The sequence below is a fragment of the Tupaia chinensis genome, unplaced genomic scaffold, assembly GCF_000334495.1.
Source record: "Tupaia chinensis unplaced genomic scaffold, TupChi_1.0 Scaffold000250_1, whole genome shotgun sequence".
In the NCBI taxonomy this organism is placed as follows: Eukaryota; Metazoa; Chordata; class Mammalia; order Scandentia; family Tupaiidae; genus Tupaia; species Tupaia belangeri.
Window position 1 is genome coordinate 2,775,646 of NW_006159730.1, and position 23,691 is coordinate 2,799,336.

Here is a 23,691-nt window from a genome sequence, read left to right on the forward strand (position 1 = left end):
TTTGTTTGGGGGGGGGGTAGAAGTTTTTGCCTTAGGGTATGTATCTTGCCAAAGAGAGAGAAAGAGACAGAGAGTGAGAGGGAAAGTGAGATATCACCTTCCAGGAGGGATGGCCATGCCATAATCCCTTCTCCATTCTCCTCCTGGAATCTTGGTCACGCACCCACACACGACCAGTGTGTTTTAAGCCACCAGATCCAGGACTTGAACTGTGTTCGGCCATGTGGGAGTCTAGCAGTGTAACCACTATGCCATCTGCTGGTTCAAACTGTAGATCTTTCTGTCAATACCTTTTCTCAGGTTGAAGTTCCTTTTAATTCTCGGTCAGCTGAGACTTTGTATCATGAATGTCAGATTTGTCAAATGTCTTTTCATCATTTACTGATATCATCAAATGGTGTGTGTGTTGTTTTTTAAGACAACCAATATGGTGAATTACTTTGATTTTCAGATAGTAAACTGCATATTCCTGGGATAAACTAGTTGGTCAAGATTTATTCATTTTGATATATCGCTGACCTTTTTTTTTTGCTTATATCGTATTAAGGATTTCTATATATCTGTGTTCATGAAGGATATTGGTCTAGTTTTTATGTAATATTCTTTTTTTTTTTGAAACCAAATATACGTTTATTTTTAGCTGTATTCTATTCAGTTAATAAATGCATGTGTTTCTTTTTTTTTTTATTTTTTTTATTACATTGGATTACATATAACTTTACATTGACTTCCATTGCTTTTTCAAAAGGGAATGCCATGCATGTCAGTCAATACAGAGGCATCGATCTCCCCGCTTTATCATTCAAAGTCTTTTCCATGCATTTCCCAATAATTATTATTATTATAATTTTTTAAAACAGTCAATCACTATTTCTCATTTTGCTTGTTAAAAGACTTCACCCATCATGAAATACTTCCCAGACCAGTCCAGTTGAGAATACTATACACGTCATCTTCAACAGATAATAAACCATATCTGTTTCTCACTAACATCCCCTCTATTGTTCACTTGCTATCTTTCTCTATCCTCTTCTCTTTTTTTTTTTTAGTTTTTTTTTTATTATAATTTTTTTTTTCCCATCGCAACACTCAAATGAATTTTCCATCCAATATATACTGTGCGTTGGCTCAATCAAGCACGTCAACATATATGTTCTCAGCAAATAATTTCCCAATTCTTGTGTCCTGCATACCTTGCCTTTTGTTTTACCATCCTAGATTCCCCATCCCCCTCCCTCTGTTATGACCCATCCTCCTCCCACATTGTCCCTGTCATCCCCGATTGCCCTCCGTGCCTCACCCCTCCCCAAATGATCTGTCAGTGATCTTAATTAGTCTAAGTCTCTCCAATAGTTATCACAGCTGACACATGCCTCTACATGAACTCAAGTCTGACTTTAGGCCTAAACCCCATTGGGTAAAAAGAGCATACTATAAAGTAGAACCCAACTGGGCCCATACCGCTCACTGCAGCCATCAAATATCCATTTTTTTTTTTTAAATGGTACGACGAATAGTTTTACCGTTTTTTTTGTTTGTTTTTTGTTTTCGTTTTTTTTTTTCCCTAACATTCATTCCCTGAGCATCATCACAGCGTACTAAATGTAATCTCCCATCTAGAATAAACTGCACAGTGACCCAATCAAGCATGTTATCATCAATAATATTCCACTTCTACTTTCTTGCTTATGCACATATATACTTTTGGGATTTTGAGAACGTGAGCACACACTGCTGGCATGTTTCTCAAGCTACCTTTGTCTGGTATTCGACTGCCTTGTCTCACTCTCCCATTACAATATCCCTGCTATATACAGTTGTCTTCCAGAAGAGTTACTGAAAAAGTGATACATACAAGTAAAGGGAGAGAGGCCACAAGTTCCAACCATCAGCTCATAAAGTTTTTGGTAATAGGGAGCATAAACTCCACTCAGGGTTGGATAAGGAAGGGTCTCCGGCAGATCCACAAGTGTAGGTGAGTCTCCAAGGAATGCAGTTTCAGGAAAGCAGTTCTGGTACACAGGGATAATTATCAGCTGATGCGGCACAGCAGTCATCTTGTAGTTACCAGGAATGGTGTTGTGGGGGTCTGCAGTGTGAGTTGTCCTTGGGTATCTCGATACTGGTATGACTTTCTTAAACATCTTTCTGAGAGTCTTTAGGGCAGTCAGTTATGTGTCTTTTACCCTTACTTTGGAAAAAATTTTGCTTTGTCCTACTCTACCATAAACAGATACCTGTGGATATTAACTATCAAGGATGATTCATTTCCACCTTTAGAGAAACCAAATTACTTACTAAAAGCTAGTGTTTTTGTGACTGGCAGGTGGCTTGGTGTTCAAGGGCACTAGACTCCCACTAGGTTGACCATGGTTCAAGTCCCAGACCTGGCGGCTTGCTTTCTCATTTCCCCCTCCCCCTTGTCTCTTTCACTTTATCCCTCTCTGGTCAAATTAAAATAAATAAATAAAGTTAAATAAAGTAATTCTTTAAAAAAAAAAAACTTGTGTTTTCAAAGAAACCTTGTCTGACAACTGTATATATTTCTTCAGCTCCATGGTTAAGAATGAAAGTAAGCTTCCTCACACAGTTCAGTTTTTTACCTGACCGTGGAGCAGAATTAGGAACTAGAGAACTGGACTTTGTGTTTCCTGTTCAGTTCAGGGTATGTATAGATGCATTTGTTCCTCCCATATGTCATGTCCTTTGGAAAGCTTTTGAGTTAAAAATCATTTCCAGTGCTCCAAATGGCATCATAAAAAAAATACTCTTGGTACCTACTGTCAGGAATGGATATATTATCAGTTAAATGAGTTACCTGGCAAGTAATTGGTTGTTCAGTAGTTTCTGAGGTTTTTACACAGTATATTACAGAGATGCTGGTATGCCGGAAGGAAGGACCTACTTGATTTGTCTAACCTACTTGCTGTGCATTGTACTGATCTAAATCAGTGATTTTCAGACTTGCAAAGGACCCTTTAATAAACCAAATGGTTAAGACACACATATATTCACCAGAACCACCCCTGAACTGAGGTTTACATATCTGAATACTAACTGTAATTAAAATGTAAAATAAAAGTGTTAATGATCAAACTAATGATTTTATTTTCTACATTTTAGGAAATAAGACTGAATGTATAGGTTGTTTACAACTTCTGTCACATGACAAACTTTTAAAAACTTCATTTTGCAAATACTTACTGAGTGCCTACTATATGCTTATCACTATGTAAGATATTAGGAATGCATTGATAGGAAGCAATTGCTGACGGTTATATAGAGGGGTTGTATACATAGAAGTGAATAAGCATTTATGAATAGCGTAGTAAGTGCTACATTAGAGAAAATGAAGGGTGCAGTGAGAACATAAGGAAGGGCATGTAACGGAAGAATTAAGGAAGACTTACTGGAGAAATTATTGTCCTATTAAATCTTAACTGTCATACAAATATAATTTTTTTTTTGAGAGGTTTTTGCTATAGGATGCATATGCTCACTGGAAAGAAAGAGAGAAAAAATGAGAAATCGCCCCGTAGGGGGGATGACAATGCCACACACTCCCTTCTCCATTCTCTTCACAGGTTCTTGGGCCTGCATGCACATGCACCTGGCATGAGTTTAAACCACTGGGTTCGGGACTCAAACTGCAGTCGACTAAATGGGAGTCTAGCTACGTAGCCATTATGCTAACTGCTGGTCCCCATACAAATAAAATTTTTAAATATTTAAGACTCTTGATTTTGTATGTAAGTTTCTATGAAGGTCTTTTGGATCAGACCTTCAATGTCTGCTTGAATTTGTTCAGTGTCTAATTTTCCTGTTTAAAAGCAGTGCTGGGACCAGCAGTCGGCGTAATGGCTATGTCGCTGAACTCCCATGTAGTCAACCGTGGTTCACGTCCCAGATCCGGTGGCTTAAAACTCACACCGGGCACGTGTGTGTGCGTACCCAAGATCCCGAGAGGAGAATGGAGGAGAAGGGTTTGCGACGTGGCCATCCCCTTGGGGGGTGATTTCTCACTTTCTGTCTCTCTCTCTCTGTCTGTCTGGCGAGCACACATGCCCTATGGCACAAACCTCTCCAAAAAAACACAGTGCTAACTGATTTGCTCCTTAGTTATCAAATCATTGTGGCTGAACTAGCTATCAGCCATAATTTCTACTAAGTCTGAGGTTTGACTGAAATGTATTTGTTTCTGAACCAAATGTATTTTCTGGATTATAATTATTATTTTTTTAACTTGCAAGAGATTGCGTGCACTTGCTGGAGGGAGACAAAAAAGTGAGAACGTGTTTGCCACGGGGGGCGGGGTGGGGGAAGCGAGGTGGCTATGCCACAATCTCTTCTCCTCCATTTTCCTCTTGGGATTTTGGGCACACGTGCATGTGCACCCAGCATCTTTCAAGGAACTAGGTCCTGGACTCAAACTGTGTAGTCGGCCATGTGGGATCCAGATCCCTCAACCATCATGCCACTTGTTAGCCCTGAATTATTTATTGAATTATTTATTTTTATCTAACATTAATATTTCTTTTCAAAAATTATATATGGTATCTGCAAGATGTTGCTTTGGGGGAAAGAAACTGTGGTTTTCTTTTCAAGATTTTAAATGTTTTGACTGTTCCCTTGACCTAACAGTTAAGAGCCAAATCCCACATGGATGATGAGAGATTCTAATCCTGGCCCCAGTGGCTTGAAAAACACAAGCATGTGTGTGTGTATGCACAAAATCCTGGCAGGATGGAGCATAGGAGGAGAAGGGATTGTGGTACGACCACACTTTCTCCCTCTGTCTTTCTATCTCTCTGGTGTCTCTCTCTTATGCCGCTGAACTCCCACATAGTTGACTGTGGTTTGAGTCCTGCATCCAGTGGCTTAAGCTCACACTGGGTGTTTGCGTGTATGTACCCAAAATTCTGAGAGAAAAATGGAGGAAAAGGGATTGCAGTGTGACCTTCCCCCAGGGGATGATTTCTTGCTTTATGTCTCTCTACCCCTCTCTGTCTCTCCAGCAAGTGCATGTACATAGCAAAAGTCTCTCTCTTTATAAAAACATCTTACTGATAAATTTCATGTGGGCAGTCAACATATTTTGTATACTTTGTAGTTTCAAAAAAAATTTTTTTTTTTTTTACTTTTTTTTTTTTTGGAGAGGTTTTTGCTAGAAGGCATATGCACTTGCCAGCCAGACAGAGACAGGCAGAGAGACAGAAAGTGAGAAATCACCCCCCAGGGGGGATGGCCACACTGCAATCCCTTCTCCTCCATTCTCCTCTCGGGATCTTGGGCACGCACGCACACACAACTGGCATGAGTTTTAAGCCACCGGGTCTGGGGCGTGAACTGCAGTCAGCTACATGGGAGTCCAGCAACATAGCCATTATGCTAACTGCTGGTCCCGTTTCAAAAATATTTTTACACTCAATTGTAAAGGAAAGCAGAATGTTTTAACATGACTTTTGCTTCAATGACTTTAGGACAAATTTTTAAAAGTCCTAAACTCTGAAAAAAAAATTTGTTTTTTTTGGAGAAGTTTTTGCTATAGGACGCATGCACTCGCCAGATAGACAGAGACAGAGAGACAGAAAGTGAGAAATCACCCCCCGGGGGGATGGCCATGCCACAATCCCTTCTCCTCCATTCTCCTCTCAGGATCTTGGGCACGCACACACATGCGCCCGGCGTGAGTTTAAGCCACTGGGTCCGGGACTTGAACTGCGGTCAACTACGTGGGAGGCCAGTGACATAGCCATTACGCTAACTGCAGGTCCCTGAAAAAAAAATTTTTATACTTTAGTTTCTTTTGAGCTTATATATTAAGACTTTGTCTGTGGTCCAGAATATGGTCTATCTTAATGAACATTCTGTATATAGTGTTGAGTGGAATGTTCTATATAGGGAACTCAATTCAGTTGAAATTGTTCTTGAGTTTGTCTTTTTTGGGGGGAGGGGGGGAGAGTTTTTACCATAGGGCACTTGCACTTGCCAGAAAGACAGAGAGAGACAGACAGAAAGCAAGAAATCACCCCCCAGGGGGGGATGCCACGCCGCAATCCCTTCTCCTCCATTCTACTCTCAGGATCTTGGGCACACACGCACATGTGCCCGGCATGAGTTTAAGCCACTAGGTCCGGGACTTGAACCGTGGTCGACTACATGGGCGTCCAGTGACATAGCCATTATGCCATCTGCTGGTCCCAATTTTGTCTTTTTTATTACAGTTTATGAAAGGGTGTTAAAATCTCTGTGAGATTTTTCTGTCATTTTCTCCCTCATGTATTTTTTAAAAGAGTTATTTATTTTTGTTTTATTTATTATTATTTTTTAACTGCTGTAGTCATCAGAGAGAGTGAAACTGAGAAAGCAAGCCACCAGTTCCAGAACTCGAACTGTGATCAGCCATGTGGAAGTCTAGCACCATAACCACCATGCTACCTGCTGGCCCCATCCTTCATGAATTTTGAAGCTCTGATATTTGGGGTTCTGATTTCTTGCTGAGTTAATCCCTTATGAATCAATATGAAGCATGTCTTTTTTCTTCTGGAATTGCTTGTCTTGAACTCTACTTTTAAAAGTAGCACCCAGCTACTGCTTTCTGTTGGTGTGTTAATGGACTTTTTTTGTTTGATTTTGGTTTTGTTTTTTCAAGTCTCATTTTTTACCTCAAGGAGCAGAGAGTTAGCCAGATATGAAGGGAATTTACACACAGATTTGGGACTTCACCCTCTGAATGTCTTTCTCTGATTTTTCTTCCTTACTATGTGGCCATTCTTGTGGCCCAGTCTCAGACTGTGACTTCTCTGTCTGGTAAAATGACTGCTTTCTGTTTTAATTCACTCCTCTACCCCTCATGTTGATTTAAGAGTACCTCATTGGGGAAAAAATGGTGGCTCTTACATATGCCTGCCTTCCTTTTAAAAAATGTGTAGCCATTCCTGTTCCTGCCCATTTTTGAATGCTCTGCAGGTTTTTTCTTTTAATTTTTAAGTTTTTTTGCCATAGGGTTTGTACACTTGCCAGAGAAAGTCATTGAGAGGGAAGGCTAGAAGTCACTGACTAGGGGGATGGCCATGCCGCAGTCCCTTCTTCATTCACTTCGCAGGATTTTGAACACATATGCACACACAACGTCGTTTTCTTTCTTTCGCTCTTTTGTTTTGTTTTGTTTTTGCCATAGGGCATGTGCGCTTGCTGGAGATGAGAGAGACAGAGACATTGAAAAGGAAAATGAGAAATCACTGTCCTAGGGGGGTTGGCCACTCTACATGAGTCTCAAGCCACCTGATTTGGGACTCGAACTGTGGTCAGCCATGTTGGAATCTAGCATAATAATCATCATGACACCTGCTGGCCCTTGGTGTGATTTTCAAGCCTCCAGGTCTGGGACTTGAAATGTGGTCAGCCATGTGGGAGTCCATCATTTCAACCACCACGTGATTTGCTAGCCTCACTAATACATACTTTTAATGGTACACATCTCCTACTGTGTTGTGGTTGTAAAGACATTCACTTTTTTAGGGGGCCAGCAGGTGACTGAAAGGTAAAATGTCTAGAGCCCACATGGTCCACTGCATATTTAGAGGTCCAGATTAGGTGATTTAAAGAACATGCTGGGCATGTGTACATGCAGCTCAAAATCCTGAGAGGAGAATGGAGGATAAGGGATTATGTCATGGCTATCCACCCTAGGGGATGATTTCTCTCTTTCTGGTGAGTGTACATGTTTTATAGTAAAGACTTTTAAAAAGGGGATTCATGTTTTTCTTTTCTACTAGGTTTTTGAGTTACTTTATGTAGATAACACATTTTATATGAATCTTTGTCTCCCATAGCATTTAATAACTAGCATTTTGTATGTAGTAGGAACTCAATAATTACTTTTTAACTAGCATTTTGTGTGTGTGAAGAGGCTTCAACAAATTGTTAAAAAACAGAATTAAAGTACAAATTTATTTTGGTGCAAAAATTTTTGAAATCCATGCATGTTTTGTATTTTCCATAAGCTTTTTGAAGACTCCATATCGTAGGCATTTGGTATATTTAAACATTTTTCAATCTCTTTGTTAGGTGTTGGTAAATTTAATGTTAATTATACTTGTAATTATTTTGTAGGTAAATGAGAAAACAGGACAGATTATACAGTATGATAAGTTTTATATACATGAAGTACAAGAATTGATAGACATAAGGAATGATTATATCAACTGGGTCCAGCAGCAGGCCTATGGAATGGTAAGTTTTCTATGTATTTTGTGATTTCATTTTTATATACTATTTGTTCTAATACTCAAAAAATAATCATTTGATTTTGAAGCACCAAGGGTTTTTTTAACCTTTTATTCAGAGCTTATTTTTTAAGTAGTAACACACTGCAAAAAAGTAGAATGCATTAGTGGGCCAGCCCATAGCATCATGAGTAACCTGGTGCATAGGGAGCCAGATTCCACATGTTTGACTGTGGTTTGAGTTCCAGGCCCTGCAGCTTGAAAAAAGTGTCAGGTACTGTGGATGCATGTCCCAAATCCTGATGGGATGGAAAAATGGAGGAAAGGGGATTGCAGCATTATCGTGCCCCACTGGGGATCTCCCTTTCTGTCTTTCTGTTGTGTGTGCCCCTGGCAATTTAAAAATAAATAAATAAAAAGGATACATTATTATTATGAGATCAGTGCTTCAGAACTGCCAGAAGAGAACCCTAGCACCACTGGTTCTGGGTTGTTTTTTTTTTTCCCCCTTTTATATCCTTGATTTTATTTCTGATTTTTAAAATACACATCTACAGGTATACATATACTTCTCACGTGGATAAGTCTTTAATAACTTCATACTTAACAGTTCCATTTAAATAGTAGCATGGTCTTAGAAAATTTGAATCAGGCACATAAAATTTTAGTGTATAAATGAGCAAATAGATATAAAATAGATTTAATACTCTTATTTAGCCATGTTAATATATTTGAAGCCAACTTTTCCGCCCCCAAAGAAAGTAATTTAATATGCAATGATTGTAGAAGGGTGAGTAAACTTTTATTGCTTTCTAGGCGTCTGCCTTATGCTTCTTGTATGTAGGCACTGTGCCATTTTATTCACTAGCACCTGCGATAGTGTCTAGAATATGTCTAGCAGTTACTAAGAAAGTACAGTAGTGCCTGGTTTCTTGAGATGCTCAAGAAGGGCAGACAGTAGCACTGTGGTAAAATGAAACCTTTTGAGAGGCTGACCTACATGGCAACATTCTGAATACCTGTCTAGAAATCTCCTTGAGTCTGCCAGAGACACATGTGCCCATGAACCAGGGCTGGCTGAGGCTGGTAGTAGATTACAGTGTCAGGACCCTGTTGTTGGTGTGCTTGTTCTCTGTTTCTCTTACTCATGGAAGAAATAAACCTAAAAAGGAAAACATTGAGTAATCAGAAAAGACTTGTCTGATGAAGTATTAGTGGCATTCTGAATGACAAGGATAGAAATAGATCAGAGACGAGAAGTAAGATCAGAGAATTTCAAGAAAAACGAACATTTAGTAAAAGACCTTAAGGTGATAACAAGCTTGATGTATATAAAGGATAGAAAGAGGCCAATATGGCTAAAATAGGACAGCAGTGAGATTTCTGGGAAGGAATCAGAGAAGTGGGCAGAAGCCAGGAGCAGGAGCAATACATAGAGACAGATTTACAGACAGCACCACAGCAGGATCCTGAACTGGGAATTTTCCCAGTGCCTCACAGAGCATCACATTTTACCACTGCACTCACATTGTGGCCTCAGGAATTTGGGTTTTATCTGAAGTGTTATAGAAAGCCAATGGTGGGTGGTAAATAAGGGGCAACATAATCTGATTTATATTTTGGGGTAATTGCTTTATTGGCTATATGGAGAATGGTATATGGAAAACCAGACAAAAGTAAAAGGAGGAGATGAATGAAAAGGCTATTTTAGTAGATATGGGGAGAAAAAAATTATGGGTTTACTAGAGTGGCTGTGTAGGTGAAATAAAGATATAGGTTTGGAATACCTGATAAAAGAGACAAGAATTACTGATGGATTGGTAAAAAGAGGAGAGAAATCTCCAAAGGAGATTATAGGTGTGGCAGACTAGGTAGGAGGAAAGTTAGGAGAGTACTGAAGAAACCAAAATTTATAAACTAAGGGTGAGATTGTATTGAAATCTCTCAAGGAGGAGGACGAAACCATAGAATTGAGCGGTAAACATGGTTATATAAAGGTCATTGGTAATGTTGATAATGTCATCCTGGGGTTAGGGAGTTTTAAAGATAAATTTGAGAGTGAACCTTTTGGAACCATCACCACAGGGCAGTACTTTCAAGAAGTTCTGGTTGAAGAGGAACAAAAAATTGAAGTGGTAGCCAGAGTCAAGGGATAGTTGTTCTTTTTTTTTTTTTTTAAGAAAATCATTGAAATCAGAAATATTTGTTTTTGTTTTTAATTTTCTTTCTTTCTTTAATACTATTATTTTTCAATTTGACTAGGGAGAGATGTAGGGTGGGGTTTGTGGTGAGAAAGCAAGCCACCAGGTCCTGGACACAAACCGTGGTCAGCCATGTGAGAGTCTAGTGCCTTTACCACCACACCACTGCTGGCCCCATCCAGGAAAGTTTAATAAATATAAATATTCCTTCTTCCCTATTTGGACTAAACCTCTGACCTGAGCAAAGCTCAGGCTTTCACCAGAGCTCCTGTACAGGTGGGAGAAAAAAAACCTTTTCTTGAGACTTTGAATGAAGAATTATTTGCTAAGGTTTTTAACTTCCCCTCTGTGATACAAGTTTGGAAGTACTGTTTTTTTTTTTTGGAGAGATTTCTGCTATAGGGTGTGTGTACTTGCCAGAAAGTCAGAGAGAGACAAAAAGCGAGAAATCATGTGCAATCCCCTCTTCTCCATTCTCCTCTTGGGATCTTGGGCATGTATGCACAAGTGCCCAGTGTCAGTTTAAGCCACTGGGTCCAGGACTCGAACCGTGGTCGACTACGTGGGAGTCCAGCGACATAGCCATTATACTAACTGCTGGTCCCGAAGTACTCTTTTTTTTTTTAAACATATGTTAATTTTGTATCCTATTGGACATAGTATAAGCTTATTTTAATATAAAAAGGAATTTATTTACCATCAAGGAATAGTGGTGCTTCCGGAAATGAACCTTGTTTATCTAAAGACTCTACATATAAACCCTGACACACCACCTAGGGCATTCTAGCCCTTGGAGAATTATTCTGGAATGACATAAGGACTTACTTTAAATGAAAAGCATTTTTTTAAGAAGCCCAGTGGTCACTTACATGTTTTTATGATCATCTTATATAAATGTACATATCCTCCTCAACTTATAATGGGGTTATGTCCTGATAAGCCCATTGAAAGGTGAAAATAAACCTCCCTGGGAGCCGGATGGTGGCACAACAGTAATGCAGTGCTCTGTGAGGCTGACCCACAGGAGAGGATTCCATGTTCACATCTGGAGACTTCCCTGAACACCTGGAGGGCAGGCACGCCCATGATCTAGGGCTGGCTGAAGGCAGGGGTGGATCATCAAACGAAAGACCCTTTGGGCAGTGTCTCTCTCCCTCTCACTGGCTCATGGAAGAAAGAATGATGGGAAAAAAGGAGAGAAAGAAAAAAAGAAACTTACTTGCCCAACGATTATAACATAGGTCAGCCTATCTTAAATGTGCTCAGAATATTTACATTAGACTACATTTGGACATAGTCATCTATCAAAAAGTCTATTTTATAAAAAAAAGTCAAATATCTCATGTAATTTATTGAATGCTATACTGAAAGTAAAAAGAAATGCTCGAATGGGTATTCAAAGTATGAAGTATCCTTTGTAAAGCTGAAAAATCAACTCGAACCATTGTTAACTCAGATTGTATGTATACTGTATTTATACCATAAGGTTGTTAATGAGTTTTAAATGGGATAATGTATTTAAATGTTTTTAGCACAGTTCCTGAAGCATACAGAAAAGGCTAGATAAGAGTTATTCTAACTAGCTAGTTAATAGTCCAAATAAAGTGGTCCTATTTTTTGCTAATTTTAGACCATAGTTTGGAATATTTCTTTAGGAGAAATTCTGCTTCCTTATGGGAATTCCTAAGTCAGAAGGTAGTGAAGTATAGTGCTAGATTGTTTTTTTCTGTATCTGTTCCAGTTTATAATGCCATTTGCAGTCCAAAAAGATGCCTGTCTCTCTGCATTTTCATTCGTACATACCTACTATACACACAGAACTTTCTTAGTAGTAATAATAGGACCTTTAAAATGTCCTGCAAGAGGGATGTTGATAAGGTGGGATCCTGCGTATATGTGGAAACAGAGGTTATGTGGGAAACTTGTATATTTTTATTTTAAGTGAGCCTAAAACTGTCCCACCAAAAATAAGTAAATAAATAAAGTTGGGCCATCCCATGGCCTGGTGGTTAAGGGAGCTGGATCTCACATGACCAACCACATAGTTCAAGTCCTGAATGCTGCAGCTTGAAAAATCACACTAGGCACATGTGTGCACAAGTCCAAAAATACCAAAAAAGTCTTTCAGAAAAAGAAGATCCCTTGGGACCAGCAGGTGGTGTGGTGGTTAAGGCGCTGGATGCTCCCACATGGCTGACCACGGATGTGCAATCCCCTCTTCTCCATTCTCCTCTTGGGATCTTGGGCATGTATGCACAAGTGCCCAGTGTCAGTTTAAGCCACTGGGTCCAGGACTCGAACCGTGGTCGACTACGTGGGAGTCCAGCGACATAGCCATTATACTAACTGCTGGTCCCGAAGTACTCTTTTTTTTTTTAAACATATGTTAATTTTGTATCCTATTGGACATAGTATAAGCTTATTTTAATATAAAAAGGAATTTATTTACCATCAAGGAATAGTGGTGCTTCCGGAAATGAACCTTGTTTATCTAAAGACTCTACATATAAACCCTGACACACCACCTAGGGCATTCTAGCCCTTGGAGAATTATTCTGGAATGACATAAGGACTTACTTTAAATGAAAAGCATTTTTTTAAGAAGCCCAGTGGTCACTTACATGTTTTTATGATCATCTTATATAAATGTACATATCCTCCTCAACTTATAATGGGGTTATGTCCTGATAAGCCCATTGAAAGGTGAAAATAAACCTCCCTGGGAGCCGGATGGTGGCACAACAGTAATGCAGTGCTCTGTGAGGCTGACCCACAGGAGAGGATTCCATGTTCACATCTGGAGACTTCCCTGAACACCTGGAGGGCAGGCACGCCCATGATCTAGGGCTGGCTGAAGGCAGGGGTGGATCATCAAACGAAAGACCCTTTGGGCAGTGTCTCTCTCCCTCTCACTGGCTCATGGAAGAAAGAATGATGGGAAAAAAGGAGGGAAAGAAAAAAAGAAACTTACTTGCCCAACGATTATAACATAGGTCAGCCTATCTTATATGTGCTCAGAATATTTACATTAGACTACATTTGGACATAGTCATCTATCAAAAAGTCTATTTTATAAAAAAAAAGTCAAATATCTCATGTAATTTATTGAATGCTATACTAAAAGTAAAAAGAAATGCTCGAATGGGTATTCAAAGTATGAAGTATCCTTTGTAAAGCTGAAAAATCAACTCGAACCATTGTTAACTCAGATTGTATGTATACTGTATTTATACCATAAGGTTGTTAATGAGTTTTAAATGGGATAATGTATTTAAATGTTTTTAGCACAGTTCCTGAAGCATACAGAAAAGGCTAGATAAGAGTTATTCTAACTAGCTAGTTAATAGTCCAAATAAAGTGGTCCTATTTTTTGCTAATTTTAGACCATAGTTTGGAATATTTCTTTAGGAGAAATTCTGCTTCCTTATGGGAATTCCTAAGTCAGAAGGTAGTGAAGTATAGTGCTAGATTGTTTTTTTCTGTATCTGTTCCAGTTTATAATGCCATTTGCAGTCCAAAAAGATGCCTGTCTCTCTGCATTTTCATTCGTACATACCTACTATACACACAGAACTTTCTTAGTAGTAATAATAGGACCTTTAAAATGTCCTGCAAGAGGGATGTTGATAAGGTGGGATCCTGCGTATATGTGGAAACAGAGGTTATGTGGGAAACTTGTATATTTTTATTTTAAGTGAGCCTAAAACTGTCCCACCAAAAATAAGTAAATAAATAAAGTTGGGCCATCCCATGGCCTGGTGGTTAAGGGAGCTGGATCTCACATGACCAACCACATAGTTCAAGTCCTGAATGCTGCAGCTTGAAAAATCACACTAGGCACATGTGTGCACAAGTCCAAAAATACCAAAAAAGTCTTTCAGAAAAAGAAGATCCCTTGGGACCAGCAGGTGGTGTGGTGGTTAAGGCGCTGGATGCTCCCACATGGCTGACCACGGTTTGAGTTCTAGACCTGGTGGCTTGCTTTCGCACTTTCTCTCTCTCTCTTTCTGTGTGTCTCTCTCTGGTCAAATTAAAACAAATGAACGAATAAATTTTAAAAAAATGAAATAATTCTAAAAAGTAATCTGTAAAAAAAGAAAAGAAAAAGAAGATCCCATGAGACATAAAAGGATTTTCAGTGTCCCTTCAAGTTCCCTTCCAGTTAGACAGAGTGTAATCTAAAAGGCTTTTTTTTTCCAGAATAGCCTCTAGGGACCGGCAGTTAGCGTAATGGCTATATCACTGGACTCCCATGTAGTCGATCGCAGTTCGCTTCCCGGACCCGGTGGCTTAAAACTCACGCCAAGCGCGTGTGCGTGCATGCCCAAGATCCCAAGAGGAGAATGGAGGAGAAGGGATTGCAGCGTGGCCATCCCCCTGGGGGGTGATTTCTCGCTTTGTGTCTCTCTGTCTTTGTCTGTCTGGCGAGCGCATGTGTCCTATAGCAAAAACCTCTCCAAAAAAAAAAAAAAAATAGCCTCTAAACCCTTCTTAACACTGCTAGTAGGACTACTTACATAAAAATAACGTGATACTCTGAATTAAAAAAAAAATCATTTATTTAATTATATTATTAATTTGCTGTAGTTCACAGAGAGAGAGAGAGAGAGAAAACAAGCTGCCAGGTCTAAGACGCAAACCAGGGTTGGCCATGTAGGAGTCCACCATGCCAGCTATTGGCCTTGGCACTCTGCATTTTTCTTTTGAAGAATCTGTTATCAGTAATTTCCTTTCTTAGAATAAGACCTTTACAGTCATATTTTGCTTCTGACTTAGAATGCTTTGGCTCATTTATGAGCATAATATAGTGAAAGAACCCCAAGCCATTACTAGTATCTTAGAGGTTCTAATGATGAGAATTCAGTCAACTGTAGAGCTAGAGCAATCCATACAAAACTGCCCTCACTTCTGTTATAAATTATAAGTTTGGGGGTTCTTCAAACTATTTTTTTGATAATTTGCTACAAGGCCTCAGAGAACTCACAGAAAACTATTACACATTATTACAGGGAAAGGATACACATTAAAATCAGCACATGAGGTAAAGTCTGGGAGAGGTAGTAAAGGCAGAGCTTCTATTGTTCTTGCCCTGTAGATAACAGATTACTTTCCTGCCTTCTATTTATAATAGTACTTACAGGGCATTGCCAACTAAGAAAGCCCACCTGAACCCTGATGCCCAGGGTTTTTAGTTGCAGCTCAGTCATATCCTGCGTATGTCACTGACCTGACTTAGTCTCCTACTCCTCTAGAGGTGGTAGATGTCACAGGACCTGAGCACCTCTCACAGATCACGTTGTTAGATCCTTCAATGGTGAAAGCCGCCAAAGACATTCTACCAGGCATGACTTTCTAAAGATCTATAGATCACCTCCCAGTAGCAAAGCTTTCTCTTTGGATAAGATTAAGTGTTCACTACACAAGGCATCATCCACAAACTTAGTACATATTTCTGGAGAATCTAGTACTTTATAAGAGTTCATACCCTGATCATACATGGAAGCTTTCTTCAAGAAAGTGTACATTTCTGTTCAATGAAGTGGTAAACTTTCATTATGATTTCAGCCATAAATACACCTTTCTTCATTTCTTTTTTCTATTTACCAATCCCTATGCCGTGTCCATTACTTTCTATTTTAGGTTAATTCATTTTTAAAAATGCCTAATTTAAGATACCATATAATTTACTAGTTATTTCTGTCTAAAACAATTTATAGCTTATTTTTCTTTATTTCCATTGCCTTTTAATGTACTGAACATTTTAAATAGTTTGTCAAAATTAACTAAATCTTAAAACTTTAGGAATGATTTTCTCCATTTTCCAGGTAGGGAAACTTAAGCCATAAAATGTTTTCTTTAAGACCAAGTCAGGCTTAGTATTAGTTTTCCTATTCTACTTAAATTCTGTAAATGGGAGGTGCTTAATTGCTGAAACCAAATTTTATTATGTTCAGACCTCAGTAATTTTATAATCACAAGGTACCTGGAACAAAGGTCATACATTTATAGGTAGGTATAGAGGTGTCTGTGGAAATGGTAAGTTTTTTTGTAGCTGTATTTTCTACCTCAATAATTCAATATTCTGCTGTAGCAAAATATGTCGCATGCTACTTTGAATAGAAATAGTTAAATCTGGACACTAACATGCTCTTTCCTCGTTACATTCTGCACTGCTGACTTAGGATGTCAACCATGGATTAACTGAGGTAAGTTTGGTATAAAAAAGTCTCATGATCAGAGTAAGATATACTCTGTTTTGTCCCAAGAGATGGATGAGCCAAAGGTTTCTCTTTCGTGTGAAAAAAAAAAGTGTGTTTTTTACATATAATCTATAGATTTGTATATTTTGTCATTTTTGAAATTGAGTCTATAAAAATAATTTTATATGACATATCAGAAAAAATTTTTAAAGAAAACTTAAAACCTGTTTTGGTTAGCATTATATCTATATGAGGAAACTTCTCAAAGTTTTTGGGAAAATAGAATTAAAGTACAAATACTTTTATCTGTTACACATTTTGGGTTTTGTTTTGCTTTTGTTGTTTGTTTGGTATGCTTTTCCAAGCACTTGAACCAAGAAGCAATTTAAGTTAACTTTAAATTATAGGTCTAGGGACCACGAGATGGCATAATAGTTACATTGCTGGACTCCCACATAGTCGACTACAGTTCAAGTCCCATACCTGGTGACTTAAACTTACGCCAGGCACATGTGCATACATGCCTAAGATCCCAAGAGGAGAAGGGATTGTGGTGTTGTCATACCCCCAGGGGGTGATTTCTCGCTTTCCATCTTTCCAGTGAGTGCATGCACCCTGTAGCAAAAATCTCTCTTAAAAAATTTTAAATAAAATAATTAATTAATTATAGGTCTAAATATTGTTTACTTCCTCATTCATAGATAGAAGTACATAAGATTATGAAAACATGTAGTTTTGGGTGCCAGCAGATGGTGTAGTGGTTGTGTCACTGGACTCCCACGTGGTTGACCATGGTTCAAGTCCCGTACCTAGTGGCTTTTAACTCACACTGGGGGGGTGCATGTGCAGGGTCTCACACTGGGGGTGTGCATGTGCATGCTCAGGATCCCAGGAGGAGAATGGAGGAGAAGAGATTGAAGTGTGACCATTCCCCCCAGGGGGGTGATTTCTCACTATCTCTATCTCTCTGGCAAGCACACATGCCTTATGTCGGGAAACCACTTAAAAAACTTTAAAAAGAAAGAAAACATGTATTTTTGAAGCTAAGGAGGGACTATCTAAATCTTCTTGAATATCAGAGAAGTAAAATTACTTTGTATTCTTAATTGCTAAGTAATGACACAAACGCAGAATGAAGGTAAAAACTTTATCACATGAAAACTATTGAATAGTGACAATTTACTGTAAGGTGCATATAACTTAGCACATTGTGATTGGGCAATATTAGGTTAATTTGGTTTTGGTGGCTATAGTCAATGTGTCTAAACACATTGAAATACATCTTTTAAAGGATGAAAAAGATTACGAAACCCTATTTCAGAATGGCTTGAAAAACGAATGTTAGCATATAAAAACAAACGATAAGACCATTGAGAGAGCATGGTTGGTACTTGAAATAGGTAAATCTCTTATGTTTCCCTGTTAGGGCAAAAACAAAGACTAAGTGATATACAGTGTGTAGAAAAGGAGATTTGACCTCAATTTGATGAACTTTCTAATTACTTAAACATAAGTGAATTATTAGAACCAGCAGGTGGCATGGTGATTAAGGTGTGGGACTCCCACATGGCTGACCACAGTTTTGAGTCCCAGTCCCAGTGTCTTGAAAATCATGCCAGGCATGTGTGTGTCTATGCCCAAAATTCTGAGAGGAGAAAAAGGAGAAGGGATTATGGCATTGCTGTCCCTCCTGGGAGGTGATTTCTCATTTTCCTTCTGCCTCTTTCTTTCTCTCTTGAGCAAGTATATGTGCCCTATGGCCAAAAAAAAACTTTTAAAAAAAGGAATTGTTTTATGGCATATTATGTAGTAATTCTTTATTGGAAGCCTTAAAACAAGGGATCTGTGTCAGGGTTGCACAGAAATACTGTCTTCTTGGTAGATGATTAAAACTGAATTTTCTTCCCAGGGCAAGAATGGGTGACTGGCAGTTCATAACTCTGTTTTCTTTCTTTCTTTTTTTTTGCTATAGGGTGCGTATGCTCGCCAGAAAGAGAGAGACAGAAAGCGAGAAATCATCCCCTAGGGGAGATGGCCATGCCACAATCCCTTCTCTGTTCTCTCGGGATCTTGAGCATGCACGCACACGCGCCTGGCGTGAGTTTTAAGCCACTGGGTCCGGGACACAAACCGCGGTCGACTACATGGGAGTCCAGCAACATAGCCATTATGCTAACTGCTGGTCCCCATAACTCTGTTTTACTGCATTGTTAAAATAACTTAGCGGTCAACTATTGCATTACCTAGGATAAATAATTGTCTATATATTGTTAATGTTTGATAATAATAATAGATAAGTTCTCCTAACTTTAGAGGCTAACAGAGAATAATAATACCAGTAGTGGGACCAGCAGGTGGCATGGTGATTGAGATACTGGACTCCCACATGACTGACTATGGTTCAAGGCCTGGACCTGGCGGCTTTCTCTCTCTCTCTCTCTAGTGAGCACACGTGCCCTATAGCAAAAATTTTAAAATATTAATAAAATAAAATAAATTTCTAAAAATGCTAATGGTGTTTGTTTTGTATGTTTAATGAATGAACAGATGGTTGGACTCACAGTAATTTTGGCATTCAGTGAATATCTACTAAATGAAATAACAGAATTACTTATCATTAGCATCAGGTGCTGTAGTAGCCCTTATCTATAAGAATTGGGCACTGGGTTGAACATAGGAGCTCACAATTTCAGAAAAAATTTGCAGCTTAATTCATTGACACTTGAAGTTGATAAATGCTAAGCAAAAGGTACCTGTAGTTTACAGTTTTATGGACTCTCAAGTATATAGTTTTTTCCTAAAATTGGGAATTGGGTTTATTCCAATGCCTCATGTAATTATCAATAAAAATTCCATATTTAGAAATAAACATGTTTTATTTATGATTCCCTATTCACAAATTAGTATGCCAAGAATGTGATCAACTTTGCAAGAATTGGCAGCATCCTGAATAATATATCACAGATCTACTTATACTAATCAGTTAATTTTTTATTTCCAGTTGGCAGATATCCCTGTTACAATCTGTACGTATCCATTCGTATTTGATGCCCAAGCAAAAACTACTTTGTTACAAACAGATGCAGTCTTACAAATGCAGGTAAAATATTATATAATACTAATCTGAGAGTGTTTTTTTAATTTGATGGTTTTAAAACATTAAATATTTTAATTTTCCTATAATCGGTATTTGGGAATATTTTATACCATTGCTGTCTTTCTGTTGCAAAGTAATTGAGGTAGTTATAAATAGGACCTGCTACATGTGACATATATATTCTTATGAGGGTTACTTACAAAAAGGGTAATAAAAAGCCAGCATAATGCCATAGCAATAATACAGTGCTCTGCAGTGCTGAAGCCACACAGAAGGTCAGAGTTCACTTCCTGAGGTCTCCCTTATATATGCCCAAGTATGCATGTGTGCTTACCCATGATCCTAGCTGGCATGAAGTCCTTGTGGGGTGCCTGTCTCTCTTTGTCTCACTATCTCTCATGGAAGAAATAAGTAAACTTTTAAAAAGAAAGGATTACAATGAAAATAGAACAATCTAAACATTTTATATTTTAAAAAATAACATAAGCCTCTTTCAATATAGAAATACTCACTGTTTATGAACAGTTTTACTAACTCGCTTGATGAAATGTTGGTTTCGAAATCTTGCTTCTTTTTATTTGTATATAGATGAATAGATCTTATTTATATGTGCTTGGCAAAAGATGGAAATAACTAGAGCTGGAATAATGTTAAAGTAGGAAGCATTTAATCACTTCATAGGGAGTGGACATAAAGAGTCTTTGAAGAAAGTTTTGCTAAAAAAGGATTTTCCTGTGCTTGGTTTTCATCTCTCTCTTCACCTTCCTTTTTCCCTTCCTCACTCTGTTTTATGTTGAACATTCTTTCATTTATAATAAGGATTTTAAAAACTAGTTTGCATTATGACTTTGAATGGTTACAGTAGGTTTAAGGTTTAACTTATCATTTGAACCTGTAAGTAAAAGAGAGTTTAAGCTTTTTCCTCAGGTGTAGATCATCTATCTGTGTAGGCTAAGGACTAAAGAAAGGATGAAAAGAGACCTTGAATGCCTAATATTCTAAAATCTTTAAAAAATTAAAAACTCCCAAAATTTGGGACCAGCAGTTAGCGTAATGGCTATGTTGCTGGATTCTCATGTAGTTGACTGCTGTTTGGGTCCTGGACTCGGTGGCTTGAAACTCACACCGGGCGTGTGTGCGTGCGTGCCCAAGATCCCAAGAGGAGAATGGAGGAGAAGGGATTGCAGCATGGCCATCTCCCCTGGGGGGTGATTTCTCGCTTTCTGTCTCTCTGTCTGTCTTTCTGGCGAGCGCACACACCTCTCCAAAAAAACTCATCCATAAACCTAAAAACAAAAAAAAAAAACAAAAAAAAAAAACAAAAAAAACTCTCAAATTTTGATAATTATCTTCATTCTGTTTAAATAAATACATTTGGTGTTCTAAAATCCTCTATACTTAATATTAAATACTGTAAGCGATTTTAGAGATATGTGTATTTTCATTTTATCATGAGAAGAAATATTTTTTGTAATAAGCCAAGAACCAGCAGATGTCATAATGGTTATGTCACTGGACTCCCCTTGGCCAACTGCATTTTCAGTCCTGGACCTAGCAGCTTGAAACTCACGCCGGGTACATGTGTGTTTGTGCCCAAAATCCCAAGAAGAAAGTGAAGGAGAGAGGGTTGTGGTGTAGCCATTCCCCAGGGGGTGATTTCTCACTTTTTGTCTCTCTGGTGAGAATGTACGCCTTGTAGCAAAAATCTCTCAATAAAACTAATAAGCCAGTATTTTGGAAGTCTTAATTAAAACAGTAATAATTTGGTTCTTTTTTTTTCCCCCTAGAGTGCTTTCCCCAGAGGTAGAGAGAGGGAAAGTGAGAAATTGCCCCAGGGGAAATGACCACACTGTAATCCCCTCTTCTTTATTCTTCTCTTGGGATTTTGGGTTCACACACACACCCAGCATGATTTTCAAGATCTCAGATCTGGAACTTGAACTGCAGTTGGCCTTGTGGGAAACCAGTGTCTTAACCACCATGCCACCTGCTTCCCCCCATGCATGTGTTTTGATGGTTCGATGACACTTGTTAATACTCGATCCATATTTTACTGTAGCTGGAAAGGCCAAAGGTGAGAAAGGCTGGTCTCCAGAGCCTCGAACACCGTCGGGGAGGGGAAGTCTGCGCTACGAACAGGAAGGAGAGTGACACAGGGTGGCCAGCGTGGCGCTGTGGCCTTGTCCCCGGTCTCCGCATGTGGCCGTGCTGAGGTGGTGGGCTGTGGGAGTGGAAATGACCCCGGGGGCTGGTGAGCAGAGCCCCGACGTCCACTAGGACTCCCGTCACCTGTGTCCTCAGATTCCGCGTCTATCGTGGGAAGGGTTGAGGTCTTTAATATCCACGAAATAACACAATTACAAAATAATACAAGTCGCCAACGAGGACGCCCCACACCCTCCACCACCTTCACTTGCCCTTCCTCCCTCCCGCTCGCCCTCCTCTCACCCTCCTTCATCACTCCTCTCTGCCTTTTTTCTGACTTTTGACATCATGCTGGCTAGCGAAAAGCAAACATCTGCTCCAGTTAAGCAGTCCCCAAAATAAGAACCCCTGAGATCTGATTAAGCCCTGTCTCTTACTCATTTACGAAATAATGACAAAGTCCCCCTTAGGGTGTTGTGGGTACTAGACAGACATGAGGGATGACGTTAATTACAAGCAGGACGCTCTCACAGCCTGGAAGAAAGCCGCTCGTACCTACTTAAAAGGCTGGCGCGGCTCACGCCTGGTGAGCTCACGCTTTGGTCTGGGTGCCAGGTATGAGTCGCTCTTTCATGCACGTTATCCAGCTAACGCGATGGGCCTCCCGCTGGGCGGTCCAGGCTTCCCAGGGTTGTCATGGAAACTATCAGAGCAGAGCTCTTAACCTGGCCAAGGTGTCTCTGAAAGGCAGGAATCCCAGCCAAGGCACCCTAGATTCTAAACCAGGGCCACATGGACGTGAAGATCATCCCCGAGCCTCCGCCTCCTACAAGCCAGAGTGCGGAGCCAGCACTGCCCGAGCAGGCTTCCACAGGACCGGGCGGGAGGGAAGTCCTGAGCCCCTGGCTCGCGAGCTGTGCGTCTAACTGGCTACACCTGTGTCCCAGGACGTCGGCCCTACCTAGGAAGGCATAAACCAGGAGAGGGTGGGTGTGGGACGTCTGTACCAGCCTGGGGGCTGCTTGTACTGCAAGGCATGGAAAGAATGAATTTAACCAGACTTTCCCCGTGCACCCCGAGCTGGTGTGGTGGGTCTGCTGGCTCTGGGGCAGACCCGGTGCGGTAGGGTCAGAACCAGTCCAGGGAGGCTTCTCCCTTCCACACCTGACCCGGTCTGCTGTCTGGGCTCTTAGAGGCTCTTGTTTCTACCCCATGCCAGGCTCTGTGCTTCACGTCCATTCTTCCCTCCGTCCTCACACTAATCCTAGGCAGTACGGAACATGGCGGCAAGCCTCCAGGGGAGGCCCGGGCTTGTGCTCTGGAGACTAACTCAATATTAGAACAAGTGACCAAGAGACGGAGGTATGCAGTCCACAGAACTTTTCCCACCAGCTTGGTCATTTAGAGAATTTGTTAATGCAAAGGGTAGAGAAGAAAAAATGACTATGGTAGCACCAGCCAGCCAGCCTGGTTACCACAGCAGCTGGTGCCTGTGGTCAGCAACAAGAGGTTCCCTGTGCCCAGTGCCATGGGAAGCATAAACTCCGCTTCTCCAGGGGAAGCCGCAGTGGCCATGCGAGCACAGGGCAGTGATAGCCAGCCCTCCCAGCAAGCATCCCTGCCTTCGTCTAGGAGCAGTCCACAGAGCTCTCATCGTGTGCAGGGATGCTCATCTAGAGATGACGTTTCCCAGACTCCTTTGCAGCTAGCTGTGACCAGGAGACCAGGTATGGGCCAATGAGCTGGGAGAGGAATACTGCCTGCTTTAGAAAAGAAAAGGACCGGGACAAACAGTTAGCGTAATGGCTATGTCAGTGGAC

At 39.9% G+C, this 23,691-nt stretch overlaps 1 protein-coding gene across 6 annotated transcripts in view; it reads left to right on the top strand.

Annotated features, from left to right (window-relative positions):
- Positions 1–23,691, top strand: part of HERC4 (HECT and RLD domain containing E3 ubiquitin protein ligase 4) — a 118,839-nt gene that overhangs the window by 67,950 nt on the left and 27,198 nt on the right. For 4 of the 6 annotated variants that reach the window (XM_006148948.2, XM_006148950.2, XM_006148952.2 and 1 more), the window contains 3 exons: positions 8,116–8,235; positions 16,612–16,635; positions 19,631–19,729. In XM_006148948.2, coding sequence (XP_006149010.1) covers positions 8,116–8,235; positions 16,612–16,635; positions 19,631–19,729 — 243 coding nt within the window. The remainder of the gene's footprint in view (positions 1–8,115; positions 8,236–16,611; positions 16,636–19,630; positions 19,730–23,691) is intronic. The other 2 variants (XM_006148951.2, XM_006148953.2) reach the window with 1 other exon arrangement.